The sequence below is a fragment of the Vidua chalybeata genome, chromosome 19 (genome assembly GCF_026979565.1).
Source record: "Vidua chalybeata isolate OUT-0048 chromosome 19, bVidCha1 merged haplotype, whole genome shotgun sequence".
Lineage (NCBI taxonomy): Eukaryota > Metazoa > Chordata > Aves > Passeriformes > Viduidae > Vidua > Vidua chalybeata.
The window spans coordinates 11216956-11239113 of record NC_071548.1 but is presented as its reverse complement, the minus strand read 5'-3'; the positions used below and the strand labels follow the sequence as shown (position 1 = coordinate 11239113).

Genomic DNA, 22158 nt, shown 5'->3' with positions numbered 1-22158 from the left:
CCCAGAGGATTGTACAGAGCAGGACTAGAATCTTCTTGGCCCCTTAAATTCTTAGGACAGAACCTGTTAATTTATTAATTTGAATTTTATTGTTGCACTCACTCAACTGCAGTAAAAATTATTTAGTCCTTCTTTTTTCTTTTAAACTCATCTATTTATTCTGGCTGTAAGACAGCTTTATGTATATACCATCTATAAAATACTCTGCCTTTTCAGCTCCCTGCTCTTACTGGGTTTGGATGGATCTTTGGAATACAAACTGCTTCATTGCCTTTTGGAAATTTTTATTTATCATAAGCCTTAGCAAGGGGTGCCCTGTTGCTGTTTATCCAGTTGGCAGCTTGAGCCACTCTCAGAAACAGCCCTGGCTGATCTCGAGGAGCTGCTGAAACTCATCAAGCAGGTTCCTGCTCACCAATTATCCAGTTAAGCGGAAAGAGGAAAGGTGTTTCTCTTGCTTGTGTTTTTTTCTTCACTAAGTTTAACCTGTTCTTCTCCAAGCCTGAGTAGTTGTGGGTGTGCAACGTGGCAATAGCAGCAGGGAGAGTCCAGGGGGAGAGGGGCAGAGGGGATCTCTTAAACACTACAAACACACCAGGACTGCATCCCTCAGCTGGGATGGACCGACAACTTCCAGCAAAAATCTACAGCATTCTGATTCTTAGCTGAGTCCTACCCAGCATACCTCAACCAGCATTTTGTCCACATTTTAACATACTATTAGGAAAATAAAAGAAATTCCCCCCTCCAACCAAACCTCTCCTTACTTCAAAGCCAATAATGAATGTTTCATCGCTGCCAGAACAAATTTGTTGATTCCCAAACACTCCTACTGTGTCTTGGTTGGAAGGCTTAAATTACTTGCCTAATAAGTGCTGGGGATAATATAAAAAAGCTCTTTCTAGTAGAGTTCTGGTTTTCAGTACATATTATAAGAATAAATAAATGCTCAGATGATAGCAGACAGCTGGATTGTCCACATCTGACTGTCTTCTGCATTGATTTTTGAGACAGACCATGTGCATGGCTGCTTGCTGGCTATCAATACCAGATGTGTCTGCTTGGAATTCAGAGGGATTGTCAAGTGACAGTGCAGTTGTGAAACAAATAATTTTGCTCTTGATTACTGAAAATAGTAAATGAGTGGGTAGGATAAAGTGAAGAGATATTCTCAATTCCAGTAGAGAACAAGAGGATGAAATGGCTTTCCTGACTGCCATTAACAAACAGTGACTTAGTGAATATTTTTCTTTTTTTCTGTCCTACCTCCTGCCCAAGGAATTGGCTCCATGAGCAGCACAACCTCTGTGGATTCTCTGATGTGTAACGAGGCTCCTGCAGCCAGGGAGGGAAGAGCTTCTTTCATTTACATTGTTTTCACAAAGCTTGTTGGTAGCACATTTGGATGCCTTGCTGCCAAATTTGTTGGAAATTGGCCAACAATTTCCCAAGCTTTTGGGAGGGGGCTGGACAGACATGCACAGCAGGACTGCAGAAAACTCATTTCTCTGGGAAATCAGCTCAAGAACAATTGTCGAGTACCGGGGGCACTGAAATGAAGTTTGCAAAGCAAAGGAACTGAAGGCTGTTTGATACGTTAATTCTGTACGTGGCCATTAACCAGGTGCACTAGATACAGTCCTTGCCCACAGGTTGGATCCACACTGGGAAATTTTGATCTGCCCAGGACCTGTCTGGAGCACTGAAGTGTAATTTGGTGACTGCACTGATTATTTTGGAAGTGGCTGGAAATGCTCAGGAAGAAGCAGATCTAAATACTCTTCAGCTTAGGCTGTGGCAGAGTTTGATCTGGATGTCTGAGCTGTGCTGCCTGAGGGGTCTGTGAAATAACCTTTGACTATAGGTAGGGCTTTTCTTTCGTTTCCTGATTAGCCCAAGGGTATAACTGAATATTTACTACTGTTCCACATTGCTTTTTATATTTTTAAAAGGAAGATCTATGACTGCACACATTGGAATGCATGTTAATAACAAAAATGGAAAAGACCCTTTCCATCATCAGGATTTTACTGAGTTTTGCTTGTGCATTGAACCTCAAAGACAGCAGCAAAATGGAGGCCAAAGAGGTAGAGCCAAATTCTGGGGTTACTGAGCAAGGCAGCTGCAAAGCTGGGTGACCACCCTCATCTGAACCAGGTAAGGGTGGGTTGGGATTTTTGCTTTGGTAGGTGCTTCTCCCAGGCTGCAGGTCGAGCAGGTGAGGGCTGGGGTTGTGTTGTGGGTGGGCAGCAGCATCTGAGCTGGGTGTGAGTTCTGTGGAATGCAGGTGTATAAATAGCCTGGGCATGAGGAAGCAAAATGTTTTCACCTGTGAATAGACGAGTTACTTCTGCTGAGGTGCACAGGAGAACAGGGTTAGCTTCTGTAGAGAGAACACATTAAAGGTGGCATGAAACATCTTCATTGTGAGACCAGCTCTTAATTTATTTCTGAAAATCTGGAGCACCATAAATATGCCAGTGCCATTTTTTTTATTCCTTCTGCATTTGTAAAAGGAGAACAAATAAAAATGTTCCATAAGCTTTGTTACATTAAAAAAAAAACCCCACATTTATATGACACAGCTCTATTTTGTATAATTTTTTTCATATCCAAAATGCAGAGGGCTTTAGAATAGATGAAGAAAAGCTGCATATGTGAGTTTAAGATAAAATAAGATGATCCTTGTGACAGAGACAGCAGAAATGATGTGATATGACAGTTGCTGTAGCAACACCACCTACTTCATGAAAATCAGAGTTAACAGGAGTGTAAAAGGTAAGGCCCACATAATTTTTCAAGCCTATGAATTGCTGCTGCCCTCAGCCTGCAGTGCTTTCCAGCTGTCCAGTGCTTCTCCTTCCATGTGGACACAGAATAATCACCTTTTTCCACATGGCCAACTCCTGCAGACCCCATCCTGTGCTGAGCAGGGGCACACTATGGGAATTCTCCAGGTGACCTGGAAATAGGAGGGAAAGACCGTGAAGGATTTTGTCCTGTCTTGTCCTGTTGTCCCCCAAATCCTCCCAAAAGCCCCAGATAACAGAATACTGTAAGGCCTGTGCTGTCTCTACAGAGAATGGGACAACCACCAGTGTAAAAAGGAAGCAAAGCAGTCAATTTGCTTCCTTGGGACTCAGCTTGTGAAGCACTGGTGTGTTTAATATGAATTGTTAAGTGTTTTAGACACAGAAGGTCTCAGGGATAAGGGCACTTCCTCTGTCCCAAATGAGCTCAAAATAGTGGTTCTCCATACCTCTGCATTTTTAAAATGCCAACTCCCATGTTTAAAAGCTCCTATATGTAGAGAGTTGATCAATGATTTGCCAGTGCATGCTGGCGTCAAGGTTACATTAAAATATGCTATTTTTAATATATTGAAATTTAAAAAATATATTGACTTAACACATTAATGTTTTTTTTTTTTTGTCATTAATTGGCAGTGGAGAGCCATGCTGTGTGTGATAGCAAGAGTAAAATCTGTATTACTTGTGGATTGGGGGAAGAATGTTTAGAAGAAAGGGCAATCTCATTTGGATCCCTTTTGCTGACATGCCTCCTGAAGGCATCACAGTAAATGCACTGTGCAATAAATGAAGGGAGCTTTGACTTCTGTATCTTGGGGCATTTTAATTTAATTTTTGACCACAATCTTCACAGGTTCAGCATGCCTGTCACATTGAGAACATGCATAGTAGTGTGTTCAGTTAGTTCAGGGCTGTGGGCAGTTTGCAGAGGAGGTCACAAGAAGGAATGTAAGTATTAGAATTCCAGGATTTCTTCGAGAGATATTCCATCAGCAACCTTTTTCACTGCCTCTGTTTGTAAAGGATTAACGGGAAGGTTTTGGTGCATGTTGCTCTGACTGGTCCATGTGAGTGCTGTTATGAGGCACAGAAGTCTGTGCAGGCATTAGTTTAGGTTTGGAGGCTCCTCAGCAAAGCAGTTTCTTGCCATTTTCTGGTGCTCAGTGACTCCCTCACATTTAGAAGTGAATTTATCAGTGCCCAGTGTTCAGTGCTGTAATATCTTTTAATTAGGCTTGCTTTTTGAAGTTACCTATTTTCCTGTGTCTGACATGCCACCAAAACCTGTTTTACGCAGCAGCTGTAAAGAAGTAGTTGCTGACACAGGGGTAGCATCCATGTTCAACAACCTGTTTTCCTGGAATTTTCCCTAAGTGGTTACATGTTCCCTTCCTTCCTCTGGCCCCCCTTTTCAGGCTACCCAGGCCTGATGCATCTGTATGGTTTATAAATGGAGATAAATGCATCAATAGAGAAAAATCTACAACCACATACACTTTGTATGCTCCTTGGCAATAAAGCTAGTATATAAAAGCAAGTTAGACCTCTGCAGTTATTGGGCTGTTACAACCCAAGTATAATTTTTTGGGTTTTGCTGTTTGTTTGGAATTTTTTTTCCCAAAACATATTAGGGGATCCTAATTTAAGGCAGAGAGAAAATAAAATGTACTCAGCCTTACTTAGATTATGGGAACAGTGTGTTCCCATTCTGGCAGCTCTAATTCTTAAAACGTGATTATTTTATACAAATCACCCTCAATAAATTGTCACATAAAAAGTGTGCTTTGTTTTAGTGAAAGGTAAAATGTAAAAAAAGTAAAAAGTGACTGCAACAGATAGTTCAGATTTGTTTGCACAGAGCAGCTCAAAAGAGAAGAGGAGATTTTCAAGTTCTGTAACTCTGTCCAGTGACCTCTTTTCCTTCAGGGATGTGTTCCAGTGCTGCTGATAGCATCTGTTGTCTGTCTCTCGGGCTCCCCATTAGCTGCTGATGGGGAGGCAGAGGAAATGTACCTGTTTCACGTGGCTTTTCCATGCTAGCTGAAATCTCCCTTGGCTATGGTTTGGTAACACACCCAGGCAAGCAGGGCTTGGGTACCAGAACTGGGTAATAGATCCATGAGTCACGGGTGGCATATGCTGTCAGAATTACAGGAGGGCTCTTTGCAAGACCTGTTTACTGAGAGCGTGCTGTCCTAGATAGACGAATAAACAGAACAATGGGAGAGGGACTGACTGGGTGTGGAGCACTGAAAAGCACATTGGCAGTGGCACAGATACATCCTGGGGACAAGTGTTGTCTTTGTTTTGAGCAGAATTCCTCATGAGGGCACATTTATGGGTGGTGAGGTTGTGGCAAGGTGAGGGTCTCCCAGGGAACAAGGGACAAGGCAAGAGGAAACAGCCTCAAGCTGTACCAGGGGAGGTTCTTGCTGGATGCCAGAAGAATTTCTTCATTGAAAGGGTGGTTTAGCATTGGAAGGGGCTGCCCAGGGACATTTGGAGTCCCAGTCCCTGGAGGTGTCCAAGGAAGGCGTGGACATGGCACTCAATGCTCTTCACTGGTGACAAGGTGGGGATTGAGCACAAGTTTAACTCAATGGTTTTGGAGACCTTTTCCAACCTCTGTGATTCTGTGACTCTATGCTATATGTTACCTAAAACAGAGGCTCTGTCTAAAATCTACTGGTTTATTAAAGTTGGGTACATAATTGTCCCAGGAAAGGAAAATGGATGGTTTTGTCTCCTTCAGAGCAGGTTGACAATTCTGATGCTTCTCTAGATTCTTCCCTTTAAGAAAAGATTTACTGTACTTTTTGAGAAATCTTGTTATATGTGAATTGCCAGGTAACAAAAATATGCCAAAGGATGTCAAGAAGCTCCAGAGAACATAAGCATCTTGAACTGAGACATGCTTCTAAGCCAAGTGTGAATTAAAATTAAATACCCATGTGAACATTCTTCCCTGCAGCTCTTCTTCACGCCCTGTCCCCACTGAATTCCGTCTTGGCTGATCTTTGTAAAGAAGGCAGCATCCTACAGAAAAATCAGAAAGGCATTTAGGAATGCTGTGGATTTCATGCTTTTCAAGAATTTTTAAATCCCTGTTTAGTGTCCTGGGAGCAGAATCAAACCCTCTGTTCCTCCATGTAACCATTCTGCAAGGGAATTGTTGAGAGCAGGAGCAACTATTATCAGGCATCTTGGAGGGATAGTTTGGAAGGGAATGAAAATTGGATTTCCTGGTTGTTTTCAGAGATGAGGCCTCATTGAGCTCCTAAGTGCTGCCTTTACGCAGGCTAAATCCGAGGAAGGGCTTTCAGAGTATGGATCTTACAGAAGAGATGAATCTGAGGTCCGGGAGATGTAGTGGAAGATTTTACCTGCTGGTGCCTCCTATTTGTTTGTTTATTGTTTTGAAGGGCAGAACGTTGCTGGGCCAGCAGGCAAAGGGTATTTCATGCACTCCATGGTAACCACAGGAAGGACGTGCAAGTGAGTCCCTCAAAGATCTGCAGGCACACAACTGAAGGCCACATGGGCAGCCTTGGATAGCAAACCCTGTCCCTTAGAAATGCAGGCTTTAATTACATTATATCCTCTTCTTTCCGCTTCTCCCATTTGCCTGCAGAGCTCAGACCAGCTCTGGGCTGAATCTGGGCCATTTCAGGAAGGAAGTGGTTGTCTGTAGGATCTTGGATCTTGACCTCATTTGCTGCAGATGTGAGAGGATGCAGGGAACAGCGGGAGGGGAAGGGAAAATCTGGTAGGAAGGACCGAAGGATTTTGTCTGAAGAGACTGGACTTTGCTGAAAGTTTCAGCAGAATTATAAAAATTAATTTGATTTTGTGGATGTGTCACACCATGTGTTTGCTTCCCTTTCTGTGGGGAATCCAGTGTGACACCTTGGGTGACTCTCACCTGTGCCCCACAGCTGCAGAAGCCCATGAGAATCCCATCCGAAATGCAGCCAATGTCTACAAGCAACATTTGCTAACCTGAGAGAATGATGATTTGATTTAAAATATCTGTACTTCTTCATCTGCAAAGAGAAACATTGCCCCTTCTTTCATGGGAGTCTCGTGGGGAAGAAGCTGTTTCTGAAGCACACAGATGCAATAGTTGTCAGTGCTGGAGGGAACTCCTGAAATTGTTTCTCTACAGGAGGTTGGAAGAATTTATGGCAAATATTATATGGATTTATTTGGGTAAATTCAAAACGGGTGACACAAGTGTCTCCTTAAGGAGGAGAGAATCCAGGTAAGACAGTATGTGAAACTTGAAAGATTGTTGCAACCATGTACTTCTTACACAGCTCTTGCACTTAATTTTAAAAACAAATTGAAAAGACAACCTAGACTTTCTCATGTCCCACTCTTAAAACAGGCACATTGGGAATGAGTAGCAGTGGATCTGACAGCACCCCACAGTGTCCTGCTGGTAGGACTGAGTAGAGGATGACAACTAACCCTCGCTGTAAGGAGCTGAAGGAGGACAGGGAGGTTTGCCAGTGTTTTGTTTGTTGAAGAGAATCTGTGGCACTTGGGAATCTGGGTCTGGGTTTGTACCATCAGCACAGGCTGATCCTGCCCTGTTCCCTTCGACAGTGCTCTTCTACTGAATGCATTCATCACAGCCTTTGCTGGAGCAGCCTTCCCCTTCCAGGCTCTCTCCCTCTCATCTTTGGCTGCCAGTCTGTCATCCTCACCTTCCTCATCTCCTTACCACCTTCTCAGCTTTGAGTCCTAATCACTCAATGAAATCTTCCCCTTCTTCTCCAGCCTGAGCATGCCCACAGCTGGAACATGCTGCCCAGGGAAGTGGTTGCATCACAGCTCTGGAGGTTTTTAAAAGACATGTAGATGTGGCACTGAAGACATAGTTTCGTGGTGGAGTTGGCAGTGCTGGGTTTATGCTTGGACTCGATATTTTGGAGGGCTTTTCCAATCTAAACTGTTCTGTGGTTCTCTGAAGTAACACTGACCCAGGAGCTGCCCTCTCTTCCAGTGCACAGGCCACTAGCACACTGCAGTGAGAAGTCTGCCAGAGCTTTTTAACAGGTTCAAAACAAAGTATTTTCTGTGGAACCTTTTTTGGGAAACTGTAGAACCATTTTGGCGGAAACAGTTGGCGCACAAGATATCCAAACAGAATGGTTGAAATCTGGCAAAGGCTGAAGGAAGTGAAGATGGCATCCTCTAATGGGAAGTGTTAGACAACCTTAATAAGACTACCAGTCCTGCCTGGAATAATACTGTAGAGACCCAGAGCAGGAGGCACACAATGCTGAGAGGGGAGATGACAATTCTTTCATAATTAAATGCACAAGGTTTGTAAACAATGCTGATATCTTCAAAAAGTACACATTTTAAAAACCCTTTCGTGTACCAGTCCTATAGTATGTGTTAAAAGCAGCAAATTGTGTTGTGGTTGCACTGGGTTGAGATCCTTCTTTCTGAGGAAGTGTTTGCAGTCACCCTGTGTTCAGCATAACTGAGTTTGTGTAAGATAAGGAATAGGGGAATGTCCGTGCCAGCTTGGAGCCCTGATCAAACAGATCAAACAGATCAAACAGATCTCCTGTTGCTTGGGAAGAAAATAAAGCTCCTATAATTGCTTGCATAAACACACCCAGAGGTGAAGTGTCTTCTTCACCCCAAGGCAGAGAGTGGTTGGGTTTGTCCTTCCAGTTGAGGGCAGAAGGATTCCAGCATGTGGCTTTAGTCCTGTCCACCTAAATGGTTTGGTTTCTGGAAAACAACTGCAATCCTAATAGCAGGGAAATTACACAGAATAAGATAGGATAGATAAAAGATTGCTTATAATATTGTAGGTGAGGAATGATTACGTGACATGATGCTGTCCTTAGATAAATCTTGACCTCCAGAATACCCCTTTTACTTTGCTACCCGTGGGGATTTTTACCTGTCTTGATTCCTGCGCTCTTGCCATGTGTTCTGCAGTGAGAGAACTTTTCCTGGAGGCTGAAGGAGTTAATGCAGAGCTGGATGACAGATTAGTCCAGGACAGGCTGTGATTTGGAGTAAGGGAACTATCCCAAATAGCTGGCCAGCTGCCAATGGAATAGATGGCTTGGAAAATATACAGGGAGGGCTCTGGAGCAGCTCTGGGTGAGGATTATCTGTCAGTTTAACCACTGTGCTGCAGAGCCTGACTGACACACACAAAGTGCCTTCCCTTTATATAAAGAAAAATGATTAGCAAACACATGTTTTATCTCTGGGCTTCTAATAAATTGAGTAGGAAACTCCTCTTTTATTTCCCTCCAATGTGTGTAAAAAATAGGGAAAAATATTTTGATTAGAACATTTTCACTCCCTTTTCTTCCTCTCGGTGCTGTTCTTCAGCCAGCTGTTGAGCTGATGAGGAGTGTAGAAGGGCTGTGAGAAGGGAGATTTTCTGAAAATCAGACACATTTCTATGGGAGTTGAATGATTCAGAATTGTGTTCCACATAATTTACCAGGGACCTCTCGCAGTACAGATAAGAAGTCTGCCAAGCAGTAGTGCAGCTGAAGAGGTTATTTCCGTCTTCACTCTCCTGGGCACAGCTGGTAGGTGGGATGTTTCAAAAAGGGGAAATTAAGAGTCAGGATGTGGTGATTGAACTCCCCATGATACCAGATCAGCATTTCGGGTTTTGTAGGTATACAAAAATGCTGCTGTACTTTTGAATGGTGAATTTTAATTATTGCAAGGAATTTAAAGCTTCAATTTTTTTTTTACCAGCAGTTTGGTTACCTAGATGACACAAGTGAATGGCCTCAGTCCACTTCTCTCTGAAAAACAAACCACACTGAAAATATTGCCATTACATTGGACTTCTCACTGGCAGTCTCTGCTGGGAGGAGTAGGACGATGACTGAAAGGATTAGAACGGCAAACTTTCTTTCAAGTCCTTTTTTATGGAAAATTTTCCACTTTGCTAATATCTGCCAGAGCAACACCAAAAGCATTAGCACAGGGAAGATGTTAGGGCAGCAGAATTGCTGGTGTTGTCAAAATCTGCTGGTCCCTTTGCCAGGAGACACCTGGAGCTGTGTCTGTCCTGGCATACTCCTTCTTGCTTGAGTGGAGCTCTGTAAGTGGGAAAGGCTCCAGAGAAAAGGCCAGTGTTGACACAGTTGTGGTCTCTCCAGGCCATGGTTGAAACACATCACTAGGGTGGTATGAGGGGAAGTTTCCATTAACAATTGTTCCCGGCTTGCTTCCACCACTACCACCACTGTGGAGCTCTGCAGCTGGATTTCCAAAAGAGCTTAATTCTCAAGAGTTCTCATTTCAGCAACTTAAATAGAGGGGCTAAGTTCTTTCCAAAACGCTTGGCAGTCATCAGCCCCCATTGAGAACAAAGCTTAAGCACATTAAACAGTCCAGCCACTTCACTGTTGTGAAAATTTGGCCGCTGTTGTGAGCACAGAGTGTTTAAATAATGCAGAGCCTGGCAAAGGCATCTGGCTCCCGGTGCTGGGCACTGAGGGGCCTTACCTTGCAGGGTGGGTTTCCTCCTTGGCCGATTCCTTGTGCAGCGGAGCCTCCGAGCAGCCCTTTTGTGGCTGTTGTGACAGCTGGGAAACTTGCTGATGTGAGGATTAGTCGGCTGCTGGGCACATGACATTCAGATTGCTGTGCTTATTTGACCTACCTCTGATTGCGAGGAATTCAGTGCATAAAAATAACACCCCAAACAAATTTGGCAGGAGGATGCAGAGCGAAAGTGCCGAGCACGCCCGGAGAGAGGAGCCCGGGGAGCGATGTGAGGCGAGGCCACGCTCGGCGCTCCCGCAGTGACAGCAGAGCCAAGGCCAGCACAGCCCACGCTGTCCTCTTGGATTACAAGTTCAGAACTGCAGAGATGTCATGGCCACTGGCCAGCAAACTAACAAAGACAGGTTCCTGGCTTGCACTATTGGCAAAACTTGATAGAATAAATAAAAAGATCCCGGGTGCCAGGAGTTGCCCAACGTAAAATGCTAGACAAAGCATTTCTGGTTTTTCTGCCTGGGGCTTGAGATACCCATGTTAAGTGTGTTCTTGATGGAGTTGCTGATCATTTGCAGGAGCATGACAGAACAGAGACTGGCAGAGGTGTGTGTGCCATGTGGGTGTAGGATATCTCACAGGGCAGCACTCTGGGGGCTCCTCGTGATGGTGTTTAGACACATGGTTTGTTCAGGCTTTAGTGAACAGCATTCCCCTTGAATGAGCCTCTCACTGGCGCTGGAACTTCTTGTGTTTGCTGAAGGGGCAGGTCTGTAGTCATGAGAGCTTCCTAAAGCAGGGGACAGGAAACATGTGCGTGGAAGGAGCAAGGCAGGACCTTGACTGCCATGTCTTCTCCCAGACTCCTGTGGAGGTGCATCACTCTTTGTTTTGCTCTTGTATTGCTAAGATGCAATGCCTCGATTTCCTATGTCTGAAAGGAGTGTTTTTGCCCTGTTTTTAGGGTGTTATTGTAAAATTTCTTGAGCCCAGTGACTACAGAGCTCACGTAATTGTGTAATATGGCATGTTATAGATAAATGACAATATTCAAACTGATCCTGTATATCAAGAACTTCAGGAATATTTAAATACAGGCACTCACGTGGGACAATTAGAAAGCTGGGCCAGATTTCACAATCCATTTTACTTTTAGAAACACCCTGCAGGCTCACCAGAAATATTATAAAAGTGCTCAGAGTTTGTGTCTTGCTTCATTTTTATCTGCATTACAGAATGTGTACCATTTGTAGGTGCATACATCTGTGTATTTGTCTGCATTAAGGAATACTGCCTGCTGTGGAGCAGGCACTCACCCAAGGAGCTTTTTCTGTGTTTCGTCCTTTAAACGAGGCTGTGGCAGCCCATCCATCCATCCATCCATCCATCCATCCATCCATCCATCCATCCATCCATCCGCGATGATTGGCGCCCACGGCCGGCGGGGCTGCGGGGTGCGTGCCCCTTGTCGGGAGGTGACAGCGGGCGGGGAGGTGACTCAAACCCGCGCACCGCTGTCTCCAGGAGGGATGAAGCTTGTGAGAAGCCACTCCGGAGCCACAGCCGTGCGGGCCGAGCCTCCCCCGGGCTGTCCCGGTTATCCCGGGAACGCGCGCCCGTCACCCGCGGCACCGCGGGCGGGCAGGGGAAATGCCGCTGCCGCCGCCGCTTCCCGGCTGTATTAACGGGGTGACAGCTGGAAACGCCGCGTTCCTAGCCTCGAGAGCAGGGAGAAGCCGCTGGCAGCGCCGGTTCCCGGCTGGATTAACGAGGGACAGCGGGCAGCGCCGCGTTCCAGCAGCGCGTCCCGAGCTAGGGCGGCAGCGCTCCGCAGTGGCACAATGCGTGCAGCAGCATCTTTTCCTCTTGCTCCCTCTCCTGCAGCCGCATCTATATTTTGATAACTTTGATCCTCCTTTTCTCCTCTCCCCGGCCCTCACCAGCCTTTCCTGGAAGCTGATTTTATCAACTCTAAAATAGGAGTTACAAAAGCTCTCCTTTAGCAAGCCCTGCGCAGTGCAATTCCCCCGGTGCATTTTCCGTGCAGTTCCCATATTATTAAAATAAAAACTACATTGTTAATGCTGGCCTTGGAATTAGAAATGGCATGTAATGTTTACTGTTTTACACCCTAAATATTGCAGATATGGGCACAAGTAAGGAACTATTACACAGCCGCAGGATGTTTTTGTAGTTATCATGAAAGCCGTCATATCGCTAAAGTCAAAGTGAATTAGCAAATAGCCAAAATTATAAAAGAATATCTGCTTCAATCAGAAGGCCTCCCTCTGAAGTCTGTGAGGCTTCTACTTCTGAGGCATGTGAAAACTTCTGAAAATTCTGCCCCCGGGGATAGTCCATGTTTAGGCAGCTGACTTCAGGATCCTATTTTTGGAACCTTTGGTTGAGATTTTAAATTGGATTTTTAGTGGGAATGGTGCCCAAATTGCTGCTGTAGGATCTTGAAGGCTTTATCTAAAATGAAAAAGAGAAAAATGGGAGGTATATCACTAATTTTCTGGGGATACGCTCCTTTTTATTAGATTTTATATACCATAAAAGAGAAATGCAGCATAAGTGTCTTCTTCATTTTTGCAGAGCATCTTTAAGGAATCATTGTAGCCTTTCATGTTGCTGGTTTCCTTCACTGTCTTTTAGAATATCCCTGGTAGGATTTCATAAAGAATAAATAGCAGTCTCCTTGGAGTGCTCCAGCCCAGCTGAAAGTACACTTTCATGAGATGCTATTCATGGCAAGTACAGTACATTGTTTGATTGTAAAATAAACATACCCTCAGAGGTATAACTGTGAGGGGTTACAGTGTGCTGATAGATCTGAACTAGATGACAGTACTTATGATCTGTTCCTGAGGATAGGATCCTGATGAAGCGGTACAGGTTACATGGGAATCCAAGATTAGCAACCAGAGTTAGGAACAGATTCTGAATATAAAGGCCATGAACATGTCTGGGTCAGAATGTGCACCTTGCAGAATGGACAATCTAATATTTAGTATGCATAGATACCAAATCTGAAGGGAAAGCTGAAAGAATTATTGCTTGTAAAATATGTAGAGATCTTCTAAAAACCTTTGCTACAATTAACATATTTTTTCTAACCCAGCTGTGTTTATCCTGTATTTCTGTAGGTCAGATCTTGCCAGCAAACCGGAACACACCAAGCCCCATTGATCCTGAGACTATCCAAGTTCCTGTCGGCTACGAACCTGACCCTGCAGATCTTGCTCTGTCCAGCATTCCTGGCCAGGAGATGTTCGATCCTCGCAAGCGCAAGTTCTCCGAAGAAGAGCTGAAACCGCAGCCTATGATTAAGAAAGCTCGCAAAGTCTTCATCCCAGATGACCTGAAGGTAATTTGGAACTGGTGACGAGGTGATTCCTACAGGGTCTCTGACAGTTGCTCACTGAGGTACAGGTTTGGAGCATGAATCCATTTTGTCATGTAAGGTAAATCTTTCCATCTAAATCCAACTTTGCTGTAGAATAAAACTGTTCAGGGTTCTGGATGAGACTGAAGGGAGGATGTCCCTTATTAGTTATGCAACAGTTGAAATTCATGAGCTCAGTATTCATTTCCTTTGTATGCTAGAAACTTCCTGCTTGACCTTGGACAAACTTGCTTTGTCCCATATTTCCCACTTATGAAACAGCCTGATCATGTTTCCTTTTTCTTCATCCTGTCTCTATTCATGTTTCCTTTTTCTTCATGCTCTGTCTATTCAGCACAGGCTGTGAATCCTTCAAGGAGATTTGAGGACCCTGATGACATACTGAAGTATATTGTGTCTTATTTGGAAGTTGCTGTGTTTAATAATGAATGAGAACACTATAGTAAAAACTATTTCACTAATATATATTCACTAATCCGGGTGAAAGAATCTAGACAAGTGGTAGGAAAACAGAAGAAAACAGAATTTTTCTGCTGAGAGGTGTGTTTTAATACAATATGTAAAATACATTACTATATCAATATTTTAGAAGAAAGAGTCTGTGCCACTCACTGCTTCTGAGATGTGAAGAGCAAAATGCATGAAGATAGCAGGAAAATCAATCAACTGATCCAGGTTATCAAACACTCTCAATATTATTTGTGAAGTTGTTTTCCCAGTATGTGCTTTCCAAGATGATCTCTTTTTTCAGAGGCAGTTAGGGCAGAATTTCATTCTGCTGTTGCTACTGCCCCCAAGAGACACAGCCTGAGAGCCTGTTGAAGTTCAGTGGGAATCCCTGGCTGCATGTGCAGGGAGCCTGGGATGCCATGTGTTTGCACCAGATTGATAGCATTAGGGAAATAAGCTATTTTTATCCCTAAGCATGCTGTGGTGCAAGTTAAAAGCACAGAAATCACAACTGCAGTAGTGTTCAGGTTGCTGTCACTCAGCTTTCCTTTGCAAAAGTTTGCCTGCACCTTGTTGCTTACCTGGGCAAGTTCTACTGCCTGTTGGGTTGCAGTGCCCAAGGGAGAAGTATTTGCTGCAAGAGTGGCTGGAGTTTCTCCCTTTGTCACGTCTCCCAGGTACCTTTATTCATCAAAGCAAGATTTGGCAAAGGTCCTGTTGGCCAGAGGTGGAGCCCAGCAGTGCAGCACAGGAGTGAAGCAGGAGCTCAGGGTCCCTCAGGGTCATCCCATCACTTGCCCTTGACTCATTTCAGAGTGCTTGACCCAAGTGCTGCTCCTGCCCTGGCATGTGGAGCAGCCTCTGGGTTTTGGGGGAGGGTAAGCAGATTAGACCAGTCAATCGTCTCTGGGCTGCATGTGATTTGGAAATGCCAGCCTTACCTCTTTCAGGCCTGGATTAAGGGATTTGCCATAGCAATTTGTTAAAATAAAGAGGGATGAAGCCTAGGTGGCACACTAATAAATTGCTTAAAGCTGATTTTTATGGAGTGAATTGAGATGGGAAATTATAAACAAGATTTAGGTCATAGCTTTTTTCTGCATGCTTGTGTTTTTGGAGGATTTTGCAGGAGCCCATCTACATACAGGTGAAGAGCCATTTAGAGATATTGCTGGCTCCAGATCAGCATTCCTGCACACTTTGTTGAGCCAAAGTGATAGAAAGCAGTTCAAGAGCCCTCCTGCCAGCAGTTGTTGTGCTCCTGCTTTGCCTTGTGCAGCAGCAGAAGGTGCAGAGCAGCAGGATTAGGCTGGGCAGAAGGACCCAGGAGTGCTGGGTGTTTGCTCAGTGCAGCACAGGAGCAGCTGGGTCTCCTGCCCTGGGCTGGTCCTTGGGAGCGGCACAGGGAAATGGAAGTGTGTTAAGATGAGGAAAGAGGGAGTTTGAGCTCTGTGACTTGGCCAGGCAGAGTCTGAGCATTGAGTGGCTACATCACTCATACTCCGCAGGGGATGGAATTTAACTTTTCATGAGAGAGTCTACCTGGTTTGTATTTTCTGAGTTGTTCCAAAGTGCTAGAACTTAATTCAGTTATGAAGCAACATGAAAACTGCCATTTTGCTGAAGGCCACTTCACTGAAAGAGTGAAAATCAGGTGAAATTCAGTAGTTACTTCAACTCTTTGATACACCAGTGCAGTAAGGTGATCTAGAGGCAGATCTTCAGGAATAACACTTTGGGAATGTGTTAGCTTATGAAACCTCAGGGAGTAGTGGACCTATTTCTGTCCAGTGTGGGTTTTTTCCATAGCCAAAGCCTGTTGCACTAATCTCTGTGTTTGGTCCCAGAGCAGCCATCATCACTGTGCCAAGGAATCCTCTTATGGTGACAGTGGTGCAGACAGGAACATTTTGGGGCTCTGTAGAGTGCTTTGAACGTTAAAAAAGAGCGGCAGTAGATGAAATGGGTGATAACAACACAGAGAGTGAACCAGCAGCGCTGAGCAGGGCCAGAGGTAACTACTAGTGCTGCTGCAGCCACTGTTCAGAGTGAGTCATGGCACATGAAGGTGGATGTGCTAACTAGGTCAGCCTTGATGGGAGATGGATTGTACCTCCGGAACATTGCTTCACTTTTCCTTGCAGGAATTCCCTGTCAGGAGGATGAGGGGGTTAGTGTAAACATTTTGACAGAAACGTGTGAGGGCATCTGCGCTGCCAGGGTGGATTGTGCCATGCAAAGCTGTAACTCCAGTCCCGCCATGCCACGGGTGACGCTGGAGCCACTCGCGGTCCGGAGGCGGCCGCTGGGAGTGGCTCCCGGTGGGCAGCTCTGCTTCTACCAAAATCTAACACCTTTGTTTGGCTCTCTGTGTGTCTCACGAGCAGGACGACAAATACTGGGCCAGGCGCAGAAAGAACAACATGGCAGCGAAGCGCTCGCGGGACGCGCGGCGGCTGAAGGAGAACCAGATCGCCATCCGCGCCTCCTTCCTGGAGAAGGAGAACTCGGCCCTGCGCCAGGAGGTGGCCGACCTGCGGAAAGAGCTGGGCAAGTGCAAGAACGTCCTGGCCAAGTACGAAGCTCGGCACGGCCCCCTGTAAATCCGAGGCAGGGGAGGTGGGGTGTTTTGGGGTTTTTTCTTTTTTCTTTTATTTTTTTCTTTTTTTTCTTTGTTGCGGGTTGGCATTTGATTAGATGGACAATGTGTTTCCTGTTTGATAGCACCACACCCAAACCAACCTTTCTGTCTTCAGCACTTTACCAGAAGCAGAAACAAAACTGACTTAATGTTGGTTTTTTGTTGTTTTTTTTTTTCTTTTTGTTTGCGTGTACGTGTCCCTGTGTGTGTGTGTGCACACGTGTGTGCTCAGGTCTATGTGGGTGTGCATGTGCGTGGCTGTGGGTGTGCGTGCGCATCTCAGCACTTCCCATTTTTATCAGCCCTCTTCAAAGGGTGCCACATTTTTACCTGGACTGTTGAGAACCACCATAGTAAGCTTTTTATTATATATATTTTTTTTTCCTTCAGTGCTGCTTCAGAGTAGGGGTTTTATGTTCTCGTAATCAGTTCCATCCTCCTGATTTACTTGGAAAGATCCCAGCATAAAATACAAAAAAAAAAAAAGGAAAAAAAAAAGAAAAAAGAAAAAAAACGTAGATCTCAGTTTTTTTCAAGAGTAACAAGCTATCGTTTTAAGTCTGTCTAATCAGAAAAGTTAACATGCTAATAAAGTGCACAAATAATAATTTAGTACTACACTGCAGAACTATTAATTTATAGATTGCTTTTGTTGTATTTTTAAGTTTTGGTAATAATTGTCTTCAGATTTAAAAGTGCTGTTAGGCTGAGTTTAGCTATACTCATGATAGATCCCATAATGGCTTCTCTGTAGCTACTAAGGTTCCTTTTCTCTCCACGGACCCCAGGTAGGTAGGTAGGAGTTGTTGGTAGAGCACAGAGTGTGTACCTTGCACTGCCTGTACCTGAAGCAATAATCCTGCGTGCATGCTGCCCGGATGTTCCCAGTGGACGTGGGATGGTTCCCTACCCAACAGCAGTCTCGTTGTCTTTAACAAGGAGTTCCAAAAAGTCCCAGACACGTTCCCATGAGCATGCTGACTGTGTCCCTGCCGTGGGGGAGCGCATGTGTAAGGAGCAGGATCATTAGTTGAAAATGAGAACAAAATTAAATAGCGTCAAATCAGATCTGATGTTGAAATCAGAGGGGCTTTTCTGTTTTCAGTTAGTTACTCCATTTTGTGATTAAAAGTTGAATAAATACCTAAATTCAGTTGGTTTTTTCCCATGTTTTGTAATATATTTTCTGTGGATTATATCTTGCTGTTTTAAAAAAAAATCACTTTTATTCAGTTAGAAGAAGTCACTGGTTTGCAAAGCCCATTTTTTCCTAGTGATCGTTGTTTTGAGTGTGACATGAACTGATGGTTCTGAACTTCATTGTTTTAAACTCTGCTTTTGAACATGTATGTTCTAATATAAAGTGGACTTCTGAAAATGAATGTAAGAGACACTGGTGTATTTCAGGAGGGGATGGTGTTGTCATATACTGTGGTTAATCCAATCAATCTAAGTGTTTACTCTAGACCAAAAGGATAGATATTATAAAATGTATAAAGTTTATACAGAATAATTATAGTATGTTTGTTTTGTACAGTATTTTTCAAGTACAAATACTGACAATGTATTTTGAAAGACATATATATATAGCAAAAAGAAAAAGCTATTCCATGTTTAAAATATATAGCAAAGATATATATTCTCCATTATTGTATAGAAAGGAAATGCTTAGGGGTTTGTTGGTTGTTGTTTTCTTCTTTTTTTTTTTTTTTAATCCATAATTTTAAGCCTGGCACACTGGCATGTTCTGTGCTTTAAATTAAATTTTTATGGAAGTAATATGGCTTTCCAGGATTTCCATATTACTGAAAAAGAGAGACTTTTTAATTTTTCATCAGAAACACATAAAAAAACTGTTTAACAGGGACAAAGCACAACATGGATTTTAGTCAACTATTGATTGGACATTACAACATTTTGTAATGGCAGAAAAATAATATATAATACAAAACCACTCATCATAATTTCCAATCTGCTGCTGCTGCTAGAATCTGTTTTCAGCTGATTTTTTTTTTTAAAACAGCTCAGATCCTGTACACAGCTGTGTGTACTGCATACAGTTAGTAACGTGAGGAAAATACGGTGCTATGTCTTGCTCACAGTTTTCTAAGCGTTCTGACATTATTTTCAAATAAAAAGGTTGTTCGTTCCATTAAATCATTATTCACGCTTCAGGAGATGGCTGCAAAAAACTCAGCATTTTGGTCAGCATTAGAAACACCCTTGCATGGATGGCATTTCTCCAGTATTTTTCCGTGAACACACCTGGCTTATCGGTGTCCTGTAACGTGCAGTGCTTGCCCGTGGACCATTTGTTCAGCAAATCGAGTTTCCATGTGCTACAGAAGGTCTGAAGTGCAGTGAGTTATTCCCTAAAGGTCAGCAGAAGGCACTACAGGAGTCAGGAGGGTCTGGCACAGTTGGGGTCTCTGCTGCAGCCCCTTGGGAACGCCCTGGTTTTCCCTCTGGGAGAAGCAGGGCTGGGAGCTGCTGTGGACACACCTTTAACAGCAGCACAGCAAATTGCAGCAGACTCTAATCACCCCCACAAAGGGGAATTTTGGGGTGACCCAAGAGCAGAGTGAGGTCAGTGGTGCCACTGATAGGGCGGGTTGTGACCACAAAACTTTGTATAACATGCAAAAAGGCAGCTTGGAAAAGAAAAAAGAGAATTCTTTTGTCTCTTTGGGCAGGGAAGGGGTGGGAAGTGGTTGAAGACTGGGTGTCAGGTTTACTGAGGCATGGCCACAGAGGGGCACGGAGGTTCCTGGCTCTGCCTCGCCCAGCAGTGCCAGAGCTGCTTTGGTGCCTCCTCGTCCCATCCCGGCACTGGCAGTGTCACAGGCTGGGGACTTTCTGAGGAGCCTGGGGGACTTGGCCACTCCCCACTTCCTGGGGGACTTAGGCACTCTGGCTGCTCTGAAAAGCTCACCTGGGAAAAAAAAAAAAAAAAACTGGAAAAGAAAAAGGCAGAATGTGTGGGCTTAAAACTTGGAAAATCCCCAGGTTCACTATCCAGGTTGTCTCCCTGAAAAAACAATGAAAATAAATAAATGGAAGTTAGCTCATTTTCAGTTCCCAAGGACAGCTCAGCTGGGCTCATCACACCTCTGATGGCTTTGTTGCTCATGAAGGAGCTTTTAGGTATAAGAAATCGTAATTTTATAAAAATAGAAATATATATATTTGCAGATTAATTAATAGCTTATCTAAATAATTCACCTCTATTACATTATAAGCATTGGTAAAATGCTTGTCTTCTCTTTCATTTTTTGCTGAAACATACAAGTAGATTTTTTTCTTTTTACAAAAGAATGCCCTCTAGAAATCAGTGGGACTGGAGATGGATTTGTGCATCTGAGCACCTTGCGGCGCTCTGTGGGATAGCCTGTGGCAGAGGAAGGGGGGGGGTATTTCTTTTTCTGTTTTGAGTGGTGCTGAAGTCACTAAACCAAGCACCATGGAAATAAGTTCTGACTTGAATCCACAAAAGCAAGAAATTCAGAATGCAGGGGAGGAGCCAGAGCAAGCACCAGGGGTGGGATCAGTTCAGACCCCTCTTATTTGAATATCTTGCCTCTGTGGGTTTGTAATACCCCCAATTACTGCTTTAAAATTATTTTTGCAGGTAATTTTACAATAGAGATGTGCAGTTTATTTTTATTTTGTTGACTTTTTTTATGTGAAGAAAAAAATTATATTAAAACTTACATGTGATCAACCATCGTATTTCTGGCAACACCACAAGACAGAATTAAATACAAGTTTAACAAATAGATCAAATTATCTGTATGACAAGAAATGGTTTGCATCCTGTATGCTGTTCAGCCCAAATATTTTTTTTTGTCTGTTATTCTTAATGTTTAATAAACTTTTAAATTTTTCTTCTCTCACTGTGTGCTTGTTTTGGTGTATCAGGGCGTGGGGCTTTTGGGAGGGAATTTTTCTCCCCCATCCTCTGATCTGTCCCACCAGGGGATGGATCCCAGCTAATTTGAGGGGGGCAAATATCCCCCAGCATTCCCAGCTGCCACCAGGGTTGGGTATAACCACAGCAAATGTGTATTTACATGAGATGAAATAATTCAAATTATACTATAATTAGTGCTATTTACTATTTTAACAAAAATATGTTATTTTGTGTATATATATATATATATATATATAGTGAGATGTGGTGATGTGTTAATTCACTGTAAATTCATAAAAATGCTACATATCAAGGAGTAATTTTTATTGTAGTATACAACATAACTTATTAATTTTACTGTCCATTATAGCTAATATTTTATATGGACTGCATGACAGATAATACATACTACAGGCTTTTAGATATCTAGTTTATATAAAAATACAGCCTGAGAGAGAAAAACTATAATTCAGAAATAACCCTTCCTGTACATAAGTTATTAAATATGTGTATAGGTGTATCTGTATATTTATAGCTGGGTACAGAGCATGATATATAGGCACACATACCTATAAAAGTCTGCATTTTAATATACATAGTACCTATTATGCACAAAACGTATGTTTTAATAACACACTGACTCAATCTCCCCTCTGTGTATGTACATGCTTTCATTAGTTTTAAATATATAGCTGTAATATAAATTCATCTATTTTAATATGCACATTAAAGTTATGTGTGTATATAAATGTATAAATATACAAAAATTGCATTTTCCTATACCATGTTTATCATAATTGATTTTGCTTCCTGTTTTTATACACCTTTATAAATATATCAATAGCTTTAATACAAGGGTTTTTAATGAGACAGAAAGTGCATTTGGTCTAATAGCCACACACACGTGCATCTACACAAGCACATATATCTGTGCATCCATAGAGCTGTACATCGGCTAATTATGATTTCATAGAGAATATTTAACAGCACTTATTAATAAACCTTTATAACTTTTTTTCAAAATCAAAATTTATTTTATTGCTATAAAGGATGGCTTTGCCATATATGTTATGCACAAACTATAATTGCTACAATACATAAGCAGTGTGGACACACACATCCTTGTAGCTCTTTCTCTCTATGTTTTATATATTTACAAGTTTAATAACTGTATTTCATTTAGGCTACCACAATTTACTACTTGAATAAAACTTTTTAATACATTCAAAAATACTTTATTGTTAGTAAGGTGCCTTTATGATACTTGCTCTGAATTATGCACGAGTTGTCATAACAAATGTACATTGCCACACTCACCTGTGTACCCATATAGCTCTGGGTGTCTGAAAACTGTGTGTGTATACATATATATATATGTGTAAATATATATGTAGTGTGTCCGTATACTGTTGTAAACACTGATATAAATTCAGTT

At 43.0% G+C, this 22158-nt stretch overlaps 1 protein-coding gene across 2 annotated transcripts in view; it reads left to right on the top strand.

Moving 5' to 3' along the window:
- The window catches only part of HLF (HLF transcription factor, PAR bZIP family member), a 35565-nt gene extending 14862 nt beyond the window's left edge, over positions 1–20703 (top strand). Inside the window, exons 3-4 of one of the 2 annotated variants that reach the window (XM_053960489.1) lie at positions 13463–13683; positions 16560–20703. In XM_053960489.1, coding sequence (XP_053816464.1) covers positions 13463–13683; positions 16560–16775 — 437 coding nt within the window. In that variant the 3' untranslated portion in view covers positions 16776–20703. Of the gene's footprint in view, positions 1–13462; positions 13684–16556 lie in introns of both variants that reach the window. The other variant, XM_053960487.1, reaches the window with a different exon arrangement.
- The last annotated feature ends 1455 nt before the right edge of the window (positions 20704–22158 follow it).